At 38.4% G+C, this 24,237-nt stretch overlaps 1 protein-coding gene across 5 annotated transcripts in view; it reads left to right on the top strand.

Annotated features, from left to right (window-relative positions):
• ppargc1a (peroxisome proliferator-activated receptor gamma, coactivator 1 alpha) overlaps positions 1-24,237 on the top strand; it is a 589,189-nt gene that overhangs the window by 507,848 nt on the left and 57,104 nt on the right. For 4 of the 5 annotated variants that reach the window (XM_059988958.1, XM_059988957.1, XM_059988956.1 and 1 more), the window contains 5 exons: positions 9,095-9,289; positions 9,708-9,830; positions 12,579-12,795; positions 13,923-13,968; positions 14,082-14,155. In XM_059988958.1, coding sequence (XP_059844941.1) covers positions 9,095-9,289; positions 9,708-9,830; positions 12,579-12,795; positions 13,923-13,968; positions 14,082-14,155 — 655 coding nt within the window. Of the gene's footprint in view, positions 1-9,094; positions 9,351-9,707; positions 9,831-12,578; positions 12,796-13,922; positions 13,969-14,081; positions 14,156-24,237 lie in introns of those variants that run through there. The other variant, XM_059988960.1, reaches the window with a different exon arrangement.

Here is a 24,237-nt window from a genome sequence, read left to right as displayed (position 1 = left end):
TCCAGCCCTCATCTTCACTGGTCTGCCACCCAACTTCAGATGTCCCACTCCAGATGTCCCACTTACCTGTTGTTAGCCTTCAAACACAGAGCGGAGGCCTAGAGTCTGGTCTGACCTCTATATCACCCACACCTCTGTCCCGAAACTCTGACCCCTAAATCATCTCTCAGTTTTTCTATCGAAGGGTTTTCAACTTGAAGAATTAACTCCATTTCTCTTTCACAGATGCTACTGGACCCTTTGACTGTTTCCAGTATTTTCTGTTTTTCTATATATTCAAGAAGACAAAATCAAAGTTAAAACCAAGCATTTTCATGAAAGTGGAAATTGTATGATGCATGTGATAGCTCAGGTCAAGTCAGAAAGTTTAGTAATGCAAATATCTAAACATGAAGAATTCTGCAAGATGCTGGAAATCCAAACAACACACTTAAAATGCTGAAGGAACTCAGCAGGTCAGGTAGCATCTATGAAAATGAATAAACTATCATTGTTTTGGTCTGAGACCCTTCTTCAGGACTGGAAGGGAAGAGGGAAGATGCCAGAATACAACAGTGGGGTAAGGGGAAGGAGGATAGCTAGGTGATAGCTGGACAGCCAGATGGATAGAAAAATTAAAGGGCTAGCGAGGAAGGAATCTGATGGGTGAGGAGAAAGTTACGGAGGGGAGGGGATCCAGGGGAAAGTGATCAGCAGGTGAAAAGGAAGAGGCCAGACTGGGACTGAGAAGAAGTGGTGGGGGGGGGGGGATGAATTTTTTTTTCAGGAAGGAGAAATAAATATTCATGTCATCAGGTTGGAAGTTACCCAGACAGAATATAAGGTGTTGCTCCTCCACCTTGAAGATTACCTCATTGTGGCACTAGAAATGGCCATGAACGGACATATTGGGACGGGAATGGGAATGGAAATTAAAATGTTTAGCCGCCAGGAAGTTCTGCTTATATGATGGGTCTCACCAATGTAGATGAGTCCACATTGGGAGTACCGGATATAATGGACCACCAAGCAGATTTGCAGGTGAAGTGTTGCCTCATCTGGAAGGAATGTTTGGGGCCCTGAATGGAGGTGAGGGAGGAGATGAATGGTCAGGTGTAGCACTTCGGCCACTTGCAGGGATAAGTGTTGGGAGGGGTGAATAGACAAGGGAAACATGGAGGGAACGATCCCTGTGGAAAGAGAGGATGAATGAGGTAAAGATGTTTGGTAGTAGGATCCCTTCGGAGATGGCAAAAATTGCAGAAAGTGACACCCTTTGGAGATGGAGGAACTTATCTGCATCTCCTCCATTTCCCAAACATCCATACTTACTCCATCTTCCAGCCGCCCTGGCAGTGATAGAGTTCCTCTTGTCCTTACCTACCACCTCATGAGCCTCTGCATCCAACACATCATTCTCAGCAACGTTTTGCCATCTCCAATGGGATCCTACCACCTCCCCCCTTAAAGAGATGGGAGGTAAAGGGATATTGTTATCTCCCCCTCTTTTTCCACTTTCCACACTATCTGACAAGATTTATTCAGTGATATTTGCCATGCTTTGTGATTTCTTCTACATAGAAAGACAAAGGGAATTTATGTACAGTACATTACTCCTCAGTCTGTATGCCATCATGGCTTGCAGAAATATTACTGTTTGTTCACCTATGTTGGACCTAAGCCTTAGAATTTCCTATTCACCAGAACTGTGTGTGGATCTTTACCGCATGATCTGCAGCACTCCATATAACTGTATTGTGACCACCTTTAAAGCTGGTTTTATCATGTCTCCATAAAGAATACAAAAAGGTTACTGGTGATAAGGTAGGGCAGTGGATGTGGTCTACATGGACTTTAGCAAAACATTTGACAAAGTCCCTCATGAGAGACCCATCTAGAAAGTCATGAGGCATGGGATAAGTGGAACCTTGGCTGTTTGGCTAAAAAATTGGCTTAAAGGAAGAAAGCAGAAGATAGTAGTGGAAGGAAAGTATTCTGCCTAGAGGTCGGTGACTAGTGGAGTGCCGCAGGAATCTGTCCTGGGACCCCTGCTATTTATGATTTTTATAACTGACCTGGATGTAGAGGCAGAAGGATGGGTGAGTAAGTTTGCAAATGACAAGAAGATTGGAGGAGTTGTGGATGGAGCTGTAGGTGGTCGAAGGTTACAAGAGGATATAGACAGGCTGCAGATTTGGGTAGAAAAATGCCAGATGGAGTTCAATCTGGACAAGTGTGAGGTGATGCATTTTGGAGGGACAAACCAGAACACTGAGTACAGGATTAATGGTCAGTTACTTAAGAGTGTGGATGAACAAAGGGACCTTGGGGTTCAAATCCATACATCCCTCAAAGTCGCTGCATAGGTTGATAGGATAGTTAAGAAGGCCTATAGGATGCTAGGCTTCATTAACAGGGGGATCAAGTTCAAGAGTAGAGAGGTCATGTTGCAACTCTACAAATCTCTGGTGAGACCGCACTAAGAGCATTGTGTTCAATTCTAGTCACCTCATTATAGGAAGGATGTGGAAGCTATGGAGAGGGTGCAGAGGAGATTTACCAGGATGTTGCCTGGTTTGGGGAACAAGTCATATGAAGCAAGGTTAGCAGAACTGGGACTTTTCTCTTTGGAGCATAGAAGAACGAGAGGGGACTTGATAGAGGTCTACAAGATTATGAGAGGCATAGATAGGGTGGATAGTCAGTACCTGTTTCCCAGGGCACCAATAGCAAACACCAGAGAGCATATGTACAAAATTAAGGGAGGGAAGTTTAGAGGAGACATCAGGGGTAAGTTTTTTTACACAGAGGGTTGTGAGTGCCTGGAATGACTTGCCAGCGATGGTGGTGGAGGCTAAAAGATTAGGGGTATTTAAGAGCCTCTTGGACAGGCACATGGATGAAAGAAAAATGGAGGGTTATGGGGTAGTGTGGGTTTAGTACTTTTATTTTAAGGATTATATGGGTAGACACAACATGGAGGGCTGAGGGGCCTATACTGTGCTGTAATGTTCTATGGTTCTGTGGTTCTATAACTTTATCAAGAGCAACAAGTACTATTTAACAATGGCTGAAATGAAACAAAATTAACAAATTTAAAATCAGGGAAGACAACAAATGAGTGTCAGTAGGAACTCGTGTCAATGGAGGTTTTGAGAATTTTCCCCATTGGTGTTACGATGAGAAATTGAGGATAAAGATTGAATATAGATTTAGTCTCACCTTTAGATAGTGTTTGAAGGTTGCTATTTTTGGGTAAAGAGGAAGAAGCTATGTTTCCTTTCTTTTAGCCAAATGTTAGTGATAAATTGATTAACTTTTCCTCCAGGTCCTTATTGTTAAATTTAGTGCTTAGTTTAAATACAAGCTTCGGTCCAATTGCTCCCTTGTCACAAGACTTCAATGTGGAGAACAAATGTGATCTTGCAGTTGGCTTCAACACCACTGGACTAAGTAGGAAGAATATCAACTTGAGTTCCTGTACAATATCTGAGTGCAATCTAGTAAGTCATGTCAGAAACTGAGGTGGAGTTTTGAAATTTGGAGAGGATATGATCAGATTATATAGTGCTGACCATTGTAAATATGCATTGTCTATGCTCGTATACGAAGAATGATCATTTGTCCAGATTGACCAGAGAGTACCTGGTGGACTAGAACCATCCCAGAGAAGAAGTCATCACTTAAAATGAGCTAACTGAAAGGATCTTGTTGTTCAGAATCTGCTGTCCAGAACCCCTGCTTGTAGTCGCTAAGCTTATTGGAGCATATGCAGAGTAATTTTACTGGCCCATCTCTAAAGCTTAAGTTGGAATTCCAACTGGTTTGAACACAAGCAGCAGCTTGTCTTTAGGTAGTGCAGTGTGGACACCCTGTTCCAGAATGATCCTAGCTGAAACAAAGTTGGGAGTGGATTTTCTGGCTTCTAACCAAGCTATTGTTGATTTTTAATACATATAAACTTCTCCAACTCCAAAAAATAATAAAAATATATAATTACAATTATTTTAAAAAAATTAAACCATTTAAAACTGATTTAAACCACTTATTATTATATACAACAATAAACTAATGTAAAATAGTTTTAAAAACATGACACGTCTTATCTTTTCCGCCACACATTTGTTCTGCAGTCCTTAATGAAATGAACAAGATGTTGGATCTTGTGCTATGTTATACCTGGATAATTCTGAGGAATACCAACAGGTCTGGAGTCATCTCAGTTAGACTCCATGAGAAGGCTAAAGGCAGCACTCTTTCCATTAGTATAGGCTGACTTGCCTGATTCAATTCAGAACATTAGTCAAAGGCAGAATAATCTAGCCCAAATGGAACAGAAGTTCCTTTTTATTTAAGTATTGCTTTCTATTTATACATATACCACGGTAATAGGCCCTTTTGAGCCAATGAGTCCATGCAATCCAATTGCTCACATGTGACCAGTTAATCTACTAACCCATATGTCTTTGGGATGTGGGAGGAAACAGGAGCATCCAGAGGAGATGCAAGTGATTGCACGGAGACATTTACAGACTCCTTCCTGACTCTAAATACTGAAGAGTCATATGTGAAACTGTCAGAAGCTCATCATTTTAGGAAAAGGAGGATCAGATGGTGCAAATATGTGGAATAATTGAATAATTATGGAATTTGCCAGCAGTCCTTCATTCTGTCATTTTTATTATTTATTCAATGTAATTGGTTTCATTTTAGACCATATTCAAAGTCATTTTCAGCATGATATTTTTAAATTAAAACATCTCTGCTGTCCCTGATTTGAATTGGATATTTTATTGAATAATATTCTTATAAATGATTAAAATAGTGATAAATGTAAGGTGACGCCCCCCCCCCGTCATGAAACCGTGCATTTTAATGTTAAATATCATTGTAAGGATGTGCACTTCAGTGTTTATCAATTTACCTCACTTAATTTTCCTGGATTTTCAAATTGTTTCAGCCCAGACAACTCACAGAAAATGAGTTGGTAGGTATTTTTAAGATCTATAAATTAGTCAACCAAACTAATCAATAAGCTTATATAGTTTTGTATGATATAATGAAATTTGACTGATACACACACAAAAATATTTCAATATATGTATATATACACACTCTCTAATGAGTGAATTATCCCTCGGAATGACTTTCAATCAGTTTCCAATCATCATCAAATAAGGTGTTGCTTCTGAATGTTAATCTTTATTGGCCTCATTTTCACTTAATGAATGGAATTTAACACTGATGAAAACTAAAATGCAGCTTTTTTGTTTATGCTGAAGAAGGAAATCAACCTCTTGTGTTCTCTCCTCTGCTAAAGGCATTAATTGTTCTTGAAATTGTTGTACAGCATCTGTCACTCTCCAGTACTTCAGCCAGTGAACCATTATACATTTGCCAGCCTTGACAATATGTACCAGGGTGCTATTGCCATTGAAGAACATGGACCCAAACCTGATCTTGCCTTCATGCGGTTTCCAAACAAGTTTACTTCCTTCAGTGGCAGTTAGGAAAATCTCATTATTTTTACCTTTCCAATCACATGCTTTGATTGTGCCAGCAAATGCACTGATAATCTTAACTTTGGAAATTAACTCCATAAGCTTTTCAAACATCTAAAGTAAGGTGGTAGGTTGAGACTAAGGAGGCTATTGCTAAGGCGTGAAGGGCTTTACAATGTCTTTGACTTCCAGAGTAAACCTGGAGTAGGAGATTACTTTGGAAACTGATAACTTTGTGATGCTTTAGATAGTGGCTGATGATCTGGGCTAAGAAGCTGTGTAGGAAGCCAATGTTGAGCTAAAGACATATGAGATCAGCCGTTGACCCTGGGATTATTTATTTAAGAAAAAAGAGATGTAGAAGATACTTGTGAAGTGTTCAAGATACCTGAGCTAAATGGATCTCTGTAGTAAATATGTGATTGCAAGAACTCTACAACTAGGGATGCAGCTTGAAGAGAGCTAATGGAGAGTCAGTTTAAATTCAATTACTTTAAAAACTAGAAAATGATGCCTGGATAGTTAGTGTAAAAAATCATTGAGAACCGTATTAGAATTACAGATAAAAAATTACTAAGAAGTACTAGTTTTGAGACTAGTCAAATGAATTGTGAAACATTTCCAGTCATGTATCCCTTTTCATCTGAAGTACTTCATTAAGCACCTTACAAGAATGGTTTACATTATGATAAAATTAAAATCATGTTATGATTTCCAGTCTAGATGACTACGAGGTATTTGTCTATTTAGATTAGATACAGTTGAAATTTGTTTTAAAGCGTAAATGTACCAGATAATTGAAGATATACTATCATGTAGAAAGCTATACAATATTTATACAAGCAAGGACAAATTGAAAGACAACTAATTTGATAACAGAAATCCCTTTGTAGGAAAAGAAAACTTGTTCACTGGTAAAGATTTAAGTAAGTTGTTGAGGATATATGTTAAACAAATACATTCAATAGATATTGTGGAATGGAATTTTATCTTTACAATAATCTCACTTGCTCATTTGCTTCAGAATCAAGTTATGTTCAGTCATTTGAAATCAAATTGCAGAAACTAAAGGTCAAAGAATATGATTCATTGTTCAGTTTTCATCCATAATTTGATCAAATTGGAAAAACAAATCTGTGCTATTGTATGAAGAAATGCAGGGGCAGAGCATGAATTTTAATTCAGAGTGCCTCACTTATTAGACCCATGGCAGAATGCAGCATTGTAAATGAAACTAGGAATTGACATTTAACTACGTCTCTGACTTTTAAGTGGGAAACGGGTGTGTAGCAACTGTCAGCAAATATTCAAATCTCAGACAAGTGTGTAGAAAGGGAACACAGGAGAGAGATGGTGGTAATCATTGACAGGAGAAACTTAAATTTTCCTTTTGTTTTATACAGTTCCTTGAAAAAATATAATAAACCTGACTTCAATAGTGCCTTCTGTGACCAATCCACTTCCAACATTAGTGTGGAAAGTCATTGAGTCTTCATTCAATCTTCAAAGTTAAAAGTACAGCTCTAGTCTGTACATTTAAAGGAAACCTTTGCAGTTTAAAACAATTGCTAATGCTGCCTACTCAGCGCACTCAGTTAAAATGAAGGATGGAATGATCTATTCAAGACAATAATTCATCTGGCCAATTTAAAGATGTACTGTATAGGACCTGCTAAGTTCGGTCTGTCTTCGTACTAAATATTTATTACACTTTAATCAGAATTTCACTGTCCACAATTGTCACCTTCAATTTCTACTTCCCAGAATCTTTTCTAAGCAGGAGTGAGGAGGACCCAGCCTAGCCTGACTCCAGGTGGCGGGTCAGAAGAGGTCTTGGTCTGTGAATCTTTGCTTTTACAGCTAGCAAAGGCCTGACCCTAGTTTTGACTCTGTCAAAGTCTTAATGTTTCTGAATACCTTTGCTGTTTGGACATTTAAATTTAAACTAAAAATTAAATTATTAACAGTTTTCTTTTAAACCAGCTAGAATGATTTTTGCTAATAACTCTGTATCTCCCTCTGCAAGTGGATCCTTGACTTCCTCTTCAGGAGATCATAGTCAGTAATAACATCTCCTCCTCCTCCAGGCAGCATCCACGGAGAAGAATAAAGAGCCAACATTTCAGCCTGAGACCCTTCATCAGGACAATATACAGTATGTTTCCCATAAGAATAAATGGGCTGGACTGATAAAGAAAGGTTACACAGTAGCCTAGCTAGTAGAGCTGCTGTCCCAAAGCTCCAGTGACCTGGGTTCTATCCTGACTTCCAGTACTGTCCATGTGGTGTTAGCATGTTCTCCTTGTGACTATATGGGCTTCCCCTACCGCTCCAGTTTCTTCCCACATCACAAAGACATGTTGGTCAGTAGTTCAATGACTGCCATATAACAGCTAGGCGGGCAACAGGAGAATTAGAGGGGATCTATATGGTGGGAGCAGCAAAGCAAGGGTTAAATTTGTGTTCTGACAGAACAGTGTGCAGGCAGTGTACAGTTCAAAGCTGAACCAAACCTTTGAGAGCTGGCTTAGTAAGGGTATCAAGAGTTATGGGGTGAAGGCAAGACAATGGAGTTGAAAGGGAGAATAAATCAGGCATGGTGGAATGGAAGAGCAGGCTCAATGGGGCAAATAGCTTACTTCTGCTCCTGTGACTTAAGGTCTCATGAACTTGTGAACATTAGCTCATTATTCCTCTTTTTCACTATCTATCTATTCATCTATTTCTCTATCTATTGTAAATTATAATAATTGTTATGTATTGCACTGTAGGCCGGACACAAATTTCATGATATACATGTCAGTGATAATAAATCTGACTCTAATTCTGATCATTTTTACAATCTACCCATAATTGAAAAAAGAACTAGCTTGCTACTTGTCTTCCAAACAGCCAGACAATCTGCACTTGAATCTAGGGCATGTCATGTCCTGCTCTGTATTGACCATGGTATGTTATTCAAGAACAGCCTGGAGAATGGGCAAACTGACCTAATTGCTTAGCAATCCCAGCAAGGTCTGATCCTGCCATTGGAATCAACCATGGGAGCCTAGGAGGGAGCAGACATGGGAAATGGTCAGCTGTGCTTGGTCTCTGGTGGTTTTTTAATTGTTCATGCAGGAGTCACAAAATTTATGCTGAGAAATCTGGGCCATTATTTTCCCTTCATTTCTGAAATTGATACTGAGATAACATTTTTGAATAATGCCTGTTTTGTAAGAGAGTTAGCCAGCTGAAAAACAAGTGTTAATTATATGTATGGTTTACAGTTATGGAGCAATAACTTTGTCATTGTAGCACTTTAACTGGGGAAAAGCAGTGTCATGGTCTAATGGTCACATTTGCAGTGTGTGAGTACATTAGCATTTGGGTCCACCTCAAATTTATCTGCTAAGTTTTTTGAAAGGTCAATATTTGAAATATGAATTCTAGTCATCTATGCTTAAACAACAATAATATCTGAAAGTTCCAGTCCTTTCATTGCACAGCTATACTATGTACTTCTGCTATGTTTTCTTTGTTGCAGTTTGTTTCTCTGATAAATAAACTAGAGGTTTATGTTTGGATTGAAAATCACGCGAGTAGCAATTAAAAGATCCTTTCTCTTTTGACAGAAAATGGATGAGGAAAATGAGGCCAACTTGTTGGCTGCTCTAACAGAGACACTAGACAGCATCCCAATAGATGAAGATGGACTGCCATCATTTGATGCACTGACAGATGGGGATGTGACCAGTGTCAATGCTCCTAGCCCTCCTTCAACGCCTGACGGCACCCCTCCAACTCTGGAGGCTGAAGAGCCGTCTCTAGTAAGAATCCTTCCTACTGTTTAGCAAGATTTGGATGAGCCTCTGGCTACTCGCTGCATGGGTATGATGTAGTCAAAATAAGGTTTGGATTTTTAAATTATGGCCACAAGGAAAATTAACGTAATGAATGCCTCAGAAATATAATTTTAAGAAGATATGCTGCATTTTAAGAGCAGGTTATATAGTAACTTGGGTACATTATTACAAAAGGCTTCTAAATATGCACATATGTAAGTATGTTTCTCTCATTCACAATTTGCTATCAACTATTTCTGAAATAATTAAAAACAACATAGCATAGAATCTTGCAAATGGGGTAATTTGAATGACTTATGATTGGATGAAAAATTGTTTACATACAGACCGCATATTTCATGCCTTGTTTAAATTTTCCACCTATTTGATTGTATTTTTCCAGTTGAAGAAGCTCTTGCTGGCTCCAGCTAATTCCCAGTTTATCTACAATGAATGCAATGGAGGCAGCTCACACATTCATGCGACCAGTAATAACAGGATTATATCAAGCCCTGCTGTTGTCAAGGTACATATTAATGGTGTAATCAGAAATTTTTGTCCAGGTCAGAAAGGAATATTTTATTCTTTGAAGAATGGGAGTGATTGCAATATAAAGTAATGAACTTCATATTCTGCAATGATTGAAAATCCTGATGAATTATTGACTTTTATTTCAATAAAAACTTGTAGATTACTAACTTTAATTGTATATGAAAGAAAAAATCAGCAAGAGCATATATAATAATAGGAATAACTAAATTCATTACACTTGGCATACAATTTCAGATTGAACTACCTTGTATTGTATTTTGGAATATTGACTGTGTCATAGCATATCAAGTGCATTGTAGCTACGGGGCTGAAGAACATTAGGCAAGGCCATTCCACTATTACAAAAATGTATTGTCTTAGCATATAATGTCCACAAAGAAGATAAATTCAATCTGTGATATTCCTGCCCCATCAGTCGTGCGCGTGCGCATGTGTACACATGTGCGCAGGTCCGTTAGTCTCGATAGACCATGGATTTGCGCCTTGGAAAGTTCCCAGGGCGCAAGCCTGGGTAAGGTTTTTATTTAATGGAAGACCGGCAGTTGCCTCCAAGATGCTGTCCAAGGGAAGGGCATTAGGACCCATACAGCTTGGCACCAGTGTCGTCGCAGAGCAATGTGTGGTTAAGTGCCTTACTCAAGGACACACACACAGCCTCAGCCAAGGCTCGAACTAGTGAGCTTCAGATCACTAGACCAACGCCTTAACCACTTGGCCATGTGCCAACACGTAAGGTAAATAGTCCATCAGTGGTGGCAAATCTCACCAATATCTTCTCACAAGTGAAAATCGAAAGAAACCACAGTAGCTGTAAGTTGTTAGCATAAACAAAGTATGCTAGAAATACTCAGCAGATCAAGCAGCTTCAGGATCCTTTCATCAAAAATGAGAAAGAGGGAAGATGCTCTTGGATGTTAAATTTTCTACACAAAAAGGTCAAAAGGTGATCACCCTGGAGGGAATAGGTCACCTTGTCTTCCCACAAAGCCTTTCTAAAATTTATAAACATCATTCAGAAGTATTATACAGGTAATATGGTTCATTTGCAATTGCAAATCCAGTGACATTCAAGATGGTATGAACAGTGGTTTCCCTAATTTCTCCCGCCTTCTCTCTTCTTTCCTTTTCCATTCCCCATTCTGTCTCCCCTCTCACCCCTTCTTTTCACCTGACTATCACCTCCCTCTGGTGTCCCTCTTCTTTCCCTTTCTGCCATGGTGTATTCTCCTCAACTATCAGATTCCTCCTCCTTCAGCCCTTTACCTTTTCCACCAATCACCTCCCTTGGTGTCTCTCCTCCTTCCCTTTCTGCCACAGTCCACTCTCCTCTACTGTCAGCTTCCTGCTTCTTCAGTCCTTTACCCTTTCCTCCTATTACCTCCCAGCTTCTTACTTCATCTCCCCTCCCCCATCCACCTGACTGCCCCTAACCTGGCTTCATCTATCACATTCCAGCTTGTACTCCTTCCCATCCTCCACCTACTCATTCTGACTTCTCTCCCCTACTTTTCCAATATCGATGAAGGGCTTTGGTCTGAAACTTTGACTCTTTATTCCTCTCTATAGTTGCTGCCTGATCTGCTGAGTTCCTCCAAGACTTTGTGTGTGTTTTTCAGAATATTGCCTGTTTCATTAGAAGAGTCCTATTCCCCTGCTCTTTCTCTCCAGTGCTGCAAATTATTCTCATAGGAGCCTACCCAATGCTGTGTCAATCCCCAATTGATTCTGTTTGCACCATTTTTACAAGCAATGAATGCTGGAACACAATTACTTCTCCATGGAAATATTTTTCTCTCCTCCTTCTTGTAATCTTACAGTCAAACTTTAAAACATTGTCCTCTGGTCCCTGAAACATCCATTAAGGGACAGTTATCCTCCATTTACCATGTCTAAACCATTCATGGTCCTGTTTCATGTTCATGTTTAACACAACATTATTATGTTTAAGCAGAGCAGTATGGCTCTTGCTCAAAATTGTGGGAAAATGATGCATGGATTTTGAAGTTTGTTTCCTTTCTTGAACAAATAGCCACACTTTAACCCAAGGCCAGCACTCACAAAATGATTAAAATTTTCTGTGATCTCATTGAATTAATAATATGTGATATCTGGCCTAGTTATTTAGTGTAATCAGGTTTTACTTTTTTTGCCTTGCTGTGATCATGTATATACTTATTATCTGCTGATTTGCTATTCGTGGATCCCTTGCCTGTAAGTATGGCCTGAGGTCATATCAAAAATATTTTGAAACAGCCCAAAAGAGTGGGCACATTGAAAGATGACATTTTTTTTTACAAAAAAAAACAAAGCCAGATACAAAGCCAACAGAAGAATTACAACACTCTGCCTCTTCCCCACTGCCAGCTTCTTTTCCTTCCAATTTCCATCTCCAGTTGTTGGTGCAGAATAAACCAACTGTCCCCCCCCCCCCCCCCCCACCCAAGTCACCACTATTCAAGAAAATATTGAGTGCCACGTTATTTCCACTTGCAATGGTGCAGTGGTCAAGATTACTCTATCAAGCATATGATAGTAGTACTTCTTGTATTGTTATATTAACTTACTGTATATTTACAGACTTTAATGCATTTTCTGAGTGGCGGGGTGAAGATGCAGAGTTTATAGAAAGCAAACATTATACTAGCAAACTAATTCTTCTATTAACAGTTGATCTATTGAATAAGATTTAACTGTGCTAATTGTTTCCTTCTGCCCTTAAAAGGTGGAGCAAACTTCAAGTCTAAAGGCAATGAGAAATGTTTGCCATCAGCAGAAATCACAGGCCCAGCGTCGCCGATGCACAGAACTGCTCAAATATTTGACTGCTAATGATAGCCCTCCTCAGTCTCGAATAAATGAGCACAAAATTAGTAGTAAAGACAAAAGCATCTCTAAAAAGAAGACACATTTGCAATCCCAGCAATCATATAACCTGCAAGGTAAGAAGAAAGCATACAATAATATCATCATCATAAATTTGTATTTTTATGCATATTTTTCTGGGTTCTGTGGTGTCAGTGTCAGCTTCTTACTTCAATGGGAGTCAAACCACAAATCTCTGCATCTGCCGGTACAAGCATCTGGATCATCCAAAGCCATGAGGTTTAAAATTCACAATATCGGCAGGAAAAAGTAAAATTAAGTTATTATTAAATTAATTTGAATTAGGAAAAGAATAGTCAGTCTTTGCAATGATATCCTGAAAACTTCTGGAATGCTGAAAAGGACAATTTGATTCATTAATATATTTCAGAAAAGAAAATCTGAGATACTTTCCTGGTCTAGCCTATATGTGACCCCAGACAAATTATGATGAATTACATTGATGTTTAATTCTTTAGACAACTGCCAATTAGCTGCAGAGTATATACTAACACATTATAGACTTCTGCATCTGTACCCTACAGCTTATGAGTGTATAATGATCCTGATGTATCTAACCTCCTGTCACAACAGTAACCCAGCGCTGAGTCCCAGGGTGACTTTTAGTGAAGAACTGAACAAAGGGGCAAGACTTCCATATGACACTCTCACCAACAACAATGGAACAGTGACTGAGTTTTAGAAAAATTTGTTGAGGATAATAGATAATCAGGAAAATAGGGAGGATCACTTTCTTCCACACTAAGCTTGTATGGGTAGATGTAGCAATCTCATAGTGTAATGGTATGAGATCTCTTTCATTCACCTCAGAACATTATTGCTGTGAATATTGCCCATAGAGTAAGGAAAGCTTTTTTTAAATCAAAACTTTCCAACACATGGAGCCCACAGAATCTGCAGTGGTGCAACAAATTGGGGGTTTCTTCCCTCTTATTAAAGGGTTTCAAGCAAAATGTCAACATTTCCTTTCTCTCTAGCATGGGGAAAATTTTCATCTGCTGTATATTTCTATCATTTTCTGATTATAGAGTAAACACATTAGCAATTGCTTTAAACTGCAAAGGTTTAATCCTGTTGGTTGTAACAATTTTTTTTTATGTTATTTAATCAGGAAAGGAAATGTAAAATACCATGTATTTAAGGTTATTAATGGTTCATTTAGCTTTGTTTTCAATTTTGACAGCAAGACCAACAACTCTTTCTCTGCCCTTGACACCAGAATCATCAACGTAAGTGTTTCAAAATAATATCGGACTGCTCATATTTGGAAGAGCAATGCATTTGATACTTTTTTAACTGCAAAAATATTAAGCAACTGAAAGGAATAAAACACCTTTTTTAGTGATCCAAAAGGTTCCCCATTTGAAACCAAGACCATTGAACGTACGATGAGTGTGCAACTTTCTGGTACTGCTGGTAAGACTTCTTTTTTGCTTCTTTTTATATTATCAATTAGTTCTTCATTAAAGTTGAATTAATGATTCAGTAACAGGATTACATTTCCCAGAAATAGTGTTGTTTCCTTGATATATTCTCCAGAGTGTTTTATGATAGGTCTTTGTAAGCTAACTTTTACTGAGGAGTTCTCATTATTGATTTTTCCCCATACAAATTAGCATATGAGCGCCTTAACTACTAAAGGTATTCAGCAGCCACTGGATTTGACAGGACATTTGAGAAAACATAAATGCAGAATAAAATGAGTCTGCTGGGGAAATAATGTTATACAACTCAGCAACAGGCAATTTACCCCACTGAGTTCATGCCATCCATCAAGCACCCTTTTGCACTAATCCCATGTTTTGCTAACAACCTGCTACGCACATTTACCTCAAAAGGAAAAAAAAATGACCCAGTTCCAATATGTTTCTAACATTCCAAAATGCTTTACAACTGCAAATGCCTATTTGGACCAGAAATTCATCTCCATAATAACAACTGATGCTTTTGCTTTGCAATGTTGAAAATTGTATTAATGATTCTTTTTTACACATACTTTTGAATGTCTTAGCAATCTGTTGCTAGTATCACATGCTCATTTTTGGTGAGTTTTTTTTATTCTTGTTAGCATTATTTGCCTTGTTCATGCTTACCCAAAGGATATGAATATAGTGCAATACCCAAAACTAGTCATCAGCAAGATTTTTGTCCATTTTGGTCAAAAAGTAACAAGTCATTCTTCACCTGTAGGAAAGCCATTTTGTTTCTAAAGCTAGAAACTCAAAACAATGTTATTGAAATGAAGAAACACTCTGAACCTCTACTCATTGACAGACAACTACACATCACACTATAAACTCATGGGTTAATCATACAAGTTAATTCTAACTCATGTGTCTTCAGTCACTCCTCTGCAGATAAAATGACTTCTCCTTATGGACTACTTACACTTAAAATCACGCTTTCTTTTCACCTTCAACAACTTTTCTGCGAAAGAGTGTTTCTAAGTATTTGTCCGAAAACTTTTTTTTTCTTGTGTAGAGTGTAGAGGTGAAATCTAGGCCTCTGCAAAACATGTAGTTCCTATGGTGATCATCACCCTACATTTTAACTGACTGGAAAAATATGCAGGAAAAGACCAGTCTAGAGAGGCTACTCTTACAGTAAAACAGTCACTTATGAAATCTGTGACATCCTTAGATGTTCAGTATTCAAGAGGGCTTCACAATCAACGTCAAAGTTATCAGTACACTCAAATTTCTAGCCTTCAGATCATTAAAGGCTGCTGCTAATGATCCATGCTTCATCTTACTGTTTACTGCTGATTTAGAGAGGGCACATACATTCCTTATGGAAATTGCAAAGATATCTTCAATTTTTGTGGACTTCCCTAAAATACAGGCACCCAAGACTGTATTCATATGATGATCTTCCTTGTAGAGACCTTTGAAGCAACTTCCTACAGGCATATATGATTGTGGCTGTGGAAAGTCTTTCTGAATTTTAGGCACATAGAACATCTATCCTCCACGTAATGTTTTAATATCTCTGGATCTAAGAGCACTCTTCCCTTCCCTCTGCTGAAAGTGTGGCAGCCATTCCTGAAGCAGTGGTATGTTACTGTAGATGGAAAAGAGCTGGCCACTGAGGTCTCAGCTACAAGATTAAGTGCTGGTAGCTGGGTGATTATGCAATGAGTAGCTCTAATTGAAAGTGAGAGAGCATTTTGTCATGCTAGGAAACATGACAATGCTGCTGAATGAACCTTACGGTGGAAGTTTGTAATCTTTATGGTATTTTAAAACAGTATTAGAGCATCACATGATGCTGCTTTGGTGTCAGTGTAAAGTAAAAAGAAAATTTTAGACTATTGTGTCTACAACCATCTGTTAAATATAAGCTGTTATTACCCCAGTTTTTCCTCATGCAAATACTCATTAAATCAATAATAAAGGCATACACTGCACATTATATTTTACACAATACCTGGTAATTCAAAGTTTATTATATGCTTTTGTTACTGTACTTTTCATAATTACCATAATTAATTCAATATTCACAAGTGTTGATAACCACCAGCCTACCAGCCATTAAGAATATACATACAGAAAGGTGCCAGAAAAAAGCCAGTAACATCATAAAGGATTCCACCCACCTTGCTCATGGCACTGTTTTATCCACTCCCATCAGGGTGAAGGCTATGTAGCACCCATGCTGGGATCACCAGACTCAAAACCAGTTACTTATCCCAAGCAGTAAGGCACCTCCACTCATCACAGCACCCCCCCCCCCCCACCATTACTTTATCATTTCCTGCCAGAGTTACCTTATGTACAAACACTCCTGTGCCTAACACCTCTTTATGTGCATACACTTAATCTATGTATTTAAACCATCTCATGTGGAGTTTTCTTTTGTTGTTGTGCTGTTTATCTTATGTGCAGCATTGGATCCGGAGTAACAGTTATTTCATTCTCCTTTACACTTGTGTACTGGAAATGACATTATACAATCTTAAATCTTGAAATGCTGGTGGAGAGAAAAGTCAGCATTTCAGGCTGAAGCAGTTCATCTGGACTCATGAGGGGTCCTGATGAAAGGTCTCAGCTCGAAATATCGAATATTTATTCCTCTCCATAGCTGCTGCCTGACCTATTGAGGTCCTCCTGCATTTTGTGTATGTTGCTCTGGGTTTCCAGCATCGAAAGTATCTCTTGTGTTTATTAATTCAACATTTCCATTTCACTGAAGTATTATAGAGCATGGTGTAAACTGAAGATTCAATAAGGAGCAGTGGAATACAGTCTTTATTCCTCTCCATAGCTGCTGCCTGACCTATTGAGGTCCTCCTGCATTTTGTGTATGTTGCTCTGGGTTTCCAGCATCGAAAGAATCTCTTGTGTTTATTAATTCAACATTTCCATTTCACTGAAGTATTATAGAGCATGGTGTAAACTGAAGATTCAATAAGGAGCAGTAGAATACAGTATTTATTTCTTTCATGAGGCTCACTGCTATAACTCATTCACAGTTTTCTCATTTGTGAGTTATGTTCTCTTTTCATGTAACATAGCTGAGTGTTTGCAGTAACTATAAGATTTGTGCATTGATCAGTTAAAAGCACTTTTCATAACCACTTTTAAGAGTTGAAAAATTGGATTTAAAATGCTTCCTTTATGCTACATTACACCCAATTTAAGCAATGGGATCCATAATTTGAATACTTTGAATAGGAATTCAAGTCTATTTGGGTCATATAATAGAAATGCTTAACCTCTATATGGATGATCTATAATGAACATCATGATTTTTCATGCCTTTGCACTATTGTATCTTATATCTGAAAGAAAATTTCTGTGTTGATAATGTGATCAGTTTTAGTGTGTGTTTTGTGAATGTTTGTTTACAATGCTGGAAGCATTGCAGAACCCTTGCTCTGACAATTAGGCAGACCATAATGTGTCTGATCTTATTGACTCAAAACAATTGATGGTTAGAAGGTGAATGTAATGGATGGGGGATTGGCTAAAGGATAATAAACTGAAAGTAGCCATGAATTTTCTAGTTGGCAGACCTAGCAATAGGGTCTTTTGGAATTAGTGCTGTATCAGTAGTTTAAAGATTTTTTAATAACTTTGATGGATCGAAAAGGCAGAGTGTTGGGACCAGAGGTGAGAGTCGGTTCGATTCTGCCCACTGCTCTGTGAATTTTTCCCTGGCTCTGCGCTGAACTAAGGCTAAGGCTGTGGCCTGCTCTGGCTGCTCCCAGCTTTGTGTCTGCGGGCTCCGTGACATTTACTTGGCTGTGCGCTAAACTGAGGTTTAGGCTGTGGCCTGCTCTGGCTGCTCCCGGCTTTGTGTCTGTGGACTCACTTCCATTCTGAATGCTATTTGCTTACTTCCATTGTTTGCATGATTTGTTTTTTCTGTCTGTCTGCACATTGAACGTTTGGTGGTCTTTTTTATGGGTTCTTTTGGGTTTCCTTGCTTTGTGGCTGCCTGTAAGGAGACAAATCTCAAGTTTGTATAATGTATACATACTTTGATAATAAAGATACTTTGAACTTTGAAATGTAAACAGGTAAAGAATAATACATGAATGTTTGTTAATAATACAAAATAAGCTTGGAAAGTAACAGTGAGGAGGATGCAGTAAAATATAAGTAAGTGTTAAGAAGATAACAGATTTGATTATAATGTGAAAAGCTGTATCGCATTTTGAATGATGGGATGTCATTAGAATTTGGTGTACAGAGTGAACATGGTGTGCTACTGTATGAGATGTGTAAAAAAATGAATTGTGCAGGTACAGCAGGCAATTACAAATACTAATGGTAAAATGGCTTTTATTCCCAGGCTGTTCAAGGCAACAAATCAAAAAGCCTTGGTGCATAACATAGATGCAGTAGATGCAACAGTGACATTCATCATTGTGCAATGCATATTTGAACGAACGAGTACCCAGTTGGACCATGCATGTATAACATTGAAGCAATGGGAAAAGCAGGAAAGCACAGAAAGATGTAATCCCATCCATGTGCAATTTCCTACTTTCCACCTTTATTGAGGAGTTAATTACAAAGGAAACAGATGGGGTCAGTTCAGCTGCAGTAATGGGCCTGATATTGAATTATCATTCAGCTGACGCCTTCTATATTATTTTTACTCGACACCCAGCACACCAATTGTCTCCCCAGGAATCTGCCCCTGCCACCACAACACCCCCAAAAATCAGCAAAGTGGTTGGGCGCATATTCCATTGTTCTTCTCAGCAGTCTTCACGCCATTTCATGCTACTATCCATTATTTCCATCATTTGAACAGTGGAGCACCTTCACAGCTCCAGCTACCCTGGAAGGATATGCAGCATAGTTTATATTACATGCAAATCCTGAATTAAAATGAACATAACTGCTCGCAAGTTAGCAAGTTGAACTACCTATGCAAACAATGCTCTTCATGATGAGTGTTGATGAAAATAATTCTATGGCAATAGCAGAAGAAATAATGTGGATTTCCTCCATGCTGTTATTTCAGTACATTTTTCAGGTATTTTATTTTCTAAATCCTGGGTGTTCCAGGCCGTAAGATAAGGATCAAAAAGTATTCTCAAATACATGGGATACTGTAGCAGTTGAGAATTAGACCACTTCTAAATTAAGATTCCACTGAAAACTTGGTTTACCACCTACACATTGCTCATTTAGCATTGGCATTCACAACCAATTTTCTACTCTAAAGTATTATAGAAGCATATTACAACACTGGAAAGGGCTAATTTAAATTAAAATCTGTCAGGGAAGTTGAATATGAGTTTAAATGAGAGAAAAAAATAATTTACAAATATAAATATGAATTAAATTAAAATTAGAAATAGAAAAACATTTTTAAACAGTGGATTCCAGTTAATTGGGACACATCAAGACCAGTATATTTTGGCTCAATTAAGCGGCTTGCCCAGTTAGCCAAAATTGCGCCCTCCAAATCCTCATTTTCACTGTAACATTCAAGTTGATTGTCAATGCCTTCAAATTCCTCATAGTCCCTAACTTGTTGAATTACTGAAATCATTTCATTTTCACTCCTGGCTGTTTCTCACATCTCCAAGCCTGAACGCTTTAAAGTGCAGTGAGCAAAACAATTTTGAATTGCCTTTCTGCTTATTTCTCACCAACTATCAGTGACAAAAATTACTGCTTTTTGAACGCAAACATACGCAACTGATTCCATTTAAAAACTGCTTGCTCTAAGTACAGTGTAGTGTCTAATGGTCACACAAGCTGGCTAGGAACAGTTTGGCAATGGTCTCCTGTCCTAATTAATTGGTGAAGTGTTCCAAATCAATGAATGAAATCCCAGCAATTTTCTGGATTCGTTTTTGTTTTTTAAGACTTGTCCCAAACAAGCGGCTGTTTTGATTACGCAATGGCCCAAATAATTAAAATCCAGTGTATTTAAGAATAGAAATTTTCTTCATGCATCATGTATTCATGGAGTAATCTTCCAGGTACAGTGTGGAGGTGAAAATCTTGGAATTGTTTTTTAAGAAGCAGCAGGATAAAGCATTGAGATTCCTTGTGGATGAATGGCAGTTTGCTAATGCTCCCATCTTCCAATTACTCTAAGCTAATTGTCACACTGCCCATTCTTAACTCATTAGCATATTTATATAATAATGAATACTTATCAGCATGTTATGCAATTAAATAAGATTTATACCTTTCAATTCTTTAGTACATTGGTGATTTACATTATTAATGATTATAACATTTACACTGGTGATTGAAAATATCTTCTGTTTTTAGTTAATATAGGCCTTTTCACCTTATTCTATATCTAACTAATTATTGTTCACATTTAAAATTCAGTACTCAATATTCCTAGACCTTTTTTTAAAAAAAAGACCTAACTGCATTCAAGCTAAAAAGAAATCCCTGTGAGATAACATTACAATATTAGGAAGGCTATCTCTTGCGTATTATACAAGGGTGACTTGATTGCTATGATGGACAAGAAGTGAGAAGAATAAAGAGAAAAGGAATGGAGCAGTGGGGCACTGAAAAAAGAAATGAATGAGAGAAAGGCATTAAAAACATGTGAAGAAAGAATGAAAGAGAGAAACATATGAGTGGAGTGGAGAATGATGAACTACTGTCACTAATCAAAAAAAGCTACTATGAGAACCACAGTGGAATGGGCAGAAACTTTCACTCTTGCTCACCAATGTTATTTTAGTCACTAGGACTGCTGGAGTTCAAATCTATTGCAACAATGAATGCTAACGTTCTGAATATGAGAGGAATTACAATAACTCTTACTCACAAATAAAAACATAAAACGCTGGGTCTGACAGCATCTGTGGAATGCTAAACAAAAGTAATGTTTCAAATTGATGATCTCCATTCAGACGGTGACTTTGCGTCTGTGAATAAGCAAAGATGAATCAGAATCAATCAGGATTGATAACAAATTCATTGCTGTTTTTCCTGTCCCACACAAGAATATTGATCTCATATATAGAGTTCAAAAATTACTTTGGATCTTATTTACAGTAACACAATTAATGAAGAGATCAATATCCCTGTATTTTATAAAAGCAAAATCATAGAAAAAAACTATGTCAGAGATAACTCCTTAAAAACATTTGTCCTTGCCTCTGAGGCTTCAAAATGACTGCAAGAATCACAGAAAAAAGCTTCCTGGATTTCACTCTTTTACTTTCATCAGACTGGAGACAGTTTGCATTTCTCATGGCCTTACTCCCTAATAATGACATTTTATGGGGGTATATCCACGTATGAGAACATTTTTCTTTTTGCTTCTGACTTAGGAGAGAAAACAGGCAGAACAGATGTAAATTGGGAGTGTGTTCAGCAAAGCAACGTCATTTCCCTTTTCCAAATACTGCTGATTTGAAAATGAACACCAAAACTATATTTACACTCAGTGGGCATGAGTGCTTGAAAGGGTCAGTTGTATTACCTGGCAGGTAAGTAAAAGATAGAGAAAGCCCAAGGGAGTATAGGGCAATCAAGGGTTTGTCTACAGAAAATAGCGCCTGTGGCAAGCACTGAAATTACACCCCTGTCCAAACATCTGACACCCATTTTTTAGATAACTTTACCATAATATCAGCTCAAAAATACGTCAAGCTTGTTAATCTTTAATTAACGAATTATGGCACTACTTGAAAATTGTAACAGCACCTTGCTTTTACTGATGCAAATTGGTCTATGATGTGATCAGTCAGTTTTTTCAATTTCTTCTCTTTCTACACTCAGCAGAGCAAGATCACAGAGTCTGTCTTGACCCATGGAGGCTCTCAAATATGAAAGTATTAGTTTTAACTTGCTGAATGATCTCTCACAGCTGGCGATGGAAACTGTGATGGTTAGCATTATCTGAATAGCAATGCGAAGATTAAGGAAGTCGCTCTCATCTCCATATTGAACAATAAATTCAAGAAACTCTTCTGGTCTTGATATTTTCATGTTGATCCGCCTTGATAGCAACATTCTGCAATCCAAAATTTCTTCATATAGCTGCTGTCCATCAACATCAGAGCTGTACAATTCGCATAAATTTTTGCACTTCTTCTTTAGGTTGTTACTGTCGGCACCATAACACAGTCCCTCGACATCGAGAAGGAACCCAAACTTGGCATCAGTGTCATGCAAATGAGCGAACCTTACGTCCATTTCTCTGTGAAGACAGTCAAGTGTTCCCTTCATGACCCTTTCCATTTCCTCCTTAGCTGTTAACCCAGCGTCTCTCGAGTTCTCATCAGCCATTCGTTTCTTTCATCTCTGACATCTTTCAACTTCAATATTCCATTCTTGACGGAGACCGACTCCTTCTTCGAGTGACTCATTGACCAACACCTCTCTTTCATCATAAAAATGATGCCGGAGGACTTTCAAATCCAGGGCAGCATTGTGGAAGTTCATGCTAGAATCCTGCAGCCTCTTTTGAATACGGTCAATGCAAATGAGTACTTTGTTCCAAAATCCTAGCAAAATCAGAAACTCATTCTGAGTCACAAGGAATTTTATGCAGTGAAAGATTCTTGTCAAGATATCATGCCACTTCTGCTTTTCTTTCTCAATCTGTGACTGAAATACCGCGTCAGTAACTCCTCTGTTTCCAGCTAAATTTCTTTCCATTTCTTTCCACTGTGTGAAGCATTCCCTATGACTCTTAGCATTTTCATGAACACTAATTCTTTCAGATGCTTTCCATTGGTTGAATCCACTTTTCTGCTCCAATGAGGATTGATGGTCTGACCGGGAATAGAGAAGACAACAGATACAAAATGCAGACTTTTTAGAAGGGGAATAGACCAGCCATGAGCGATTCACTTCCTCACCACGACCATTTCCCAATTTCCTCTTGAACCAAGTTTTGTTCATTGAGTGGTATTTGTTGGTAGGAAAGGCCCCTCATTGTTCTGGAAATACTTCGAACCTCGGAATCCAGCTTTATTATTTCTGTTCTCAATGTGTCAGGCAAAATTTGCTTCCAGTATCCTTGTCAAACTTCAGAAGTCCAATGTCATGCTGTTCAATCACTTCTGGTATGACATTTCAAAGCTCTTTGACACCATCCAGTTCACTAGGTTCAGTGTCGTCAGGTTCAATCTCGTCAGATAAAATCTCATCAGATAAAATCTCGTCAATAAACTCAACATCACCACCACCATCATCGTCTTCCCCCCCCCCCCCTGTCATGTCCATGTTCTCTGTGGCAGCCTCACTCTTAATCTCGTCATCCTCAGATTTATCTGACTCGACTTCCTCCTCAGCTTGTGATGCATGTGTACTTGATCCACCTTCGGATTCTAAGAAAATTGTCGCAGGTGCAGGCGACTCCATGGAACGTCTCAAACTACTTATTCTGGGCTTTTCAAAGAAGGACATGAAGAACTTGCTCGACTTCTTGGCTTCCTCCACCTCCAACTTTAGTCTCTTCCGTCCTTCAGCTCCACTTTCCTTCTTCTTTGTGAAGAAATGTTTCATGGTCTTCTTACAAAATGCTCTGAAATAAGGCCATCCTAGTGCTTCTCAGCCATGATAATCAAAGACAGATCATACATCTGAAGAAAATTCTTTTTTTCACTATCCAAGGATGGCTTGTCTGACTTTAATAGAAACTGTTCAGTGGCACCCCCCTTCAAATGGCGCCCAGGGCACGTGCCATACCTGCCATACCTTAGACACGCCACTGAGGGCAACATTTGCTCTTCGTGACCTCTTCAGTCTTTCTGCGTGTGAACCCCAACATTGTGCCCTGCACAGTCTGTGGATAAAAGATTCTCACTGATATAATAAGCCTCCCATGTAGGAACATCATCCAAAAAAGTGTTATGAAATCCCCCTCAGGTAGTAATGCAGTGGATTATTGATCTCCCCTCCCCCTTAACTGACTACCTCAGTTTCATTGCCCTACTAAATACAAATTATGTGGCAGTGATTTTTCTGCACAATGAAATTGTTTTGCAATAGCTAACAAAGAAGCTTGAGACGGTTTATTCGATGGAGATTATGCTTCTTCAGAACTAT

This window comes from Hypanus sabinus, chromosome 14, assembly GCF_030144855.1.
Source record: "Hypanus sabinus isolate sHypSab1 chromosome 14, sHypSab1.hap1, whole genome shotgun sequence".
Lineage (NCBI taxonomy): Eukaryota > Metazoa > Chordata > Chondrichthyes > Myliobatiformes > Dasyatidae > Hypanus > Hypanus sabinus.
The sequence above is the reverse complement of the archived record's forward strand: the minus strand, read 5'-3'. Positions and strand labels throughout refer to the sequence as shown.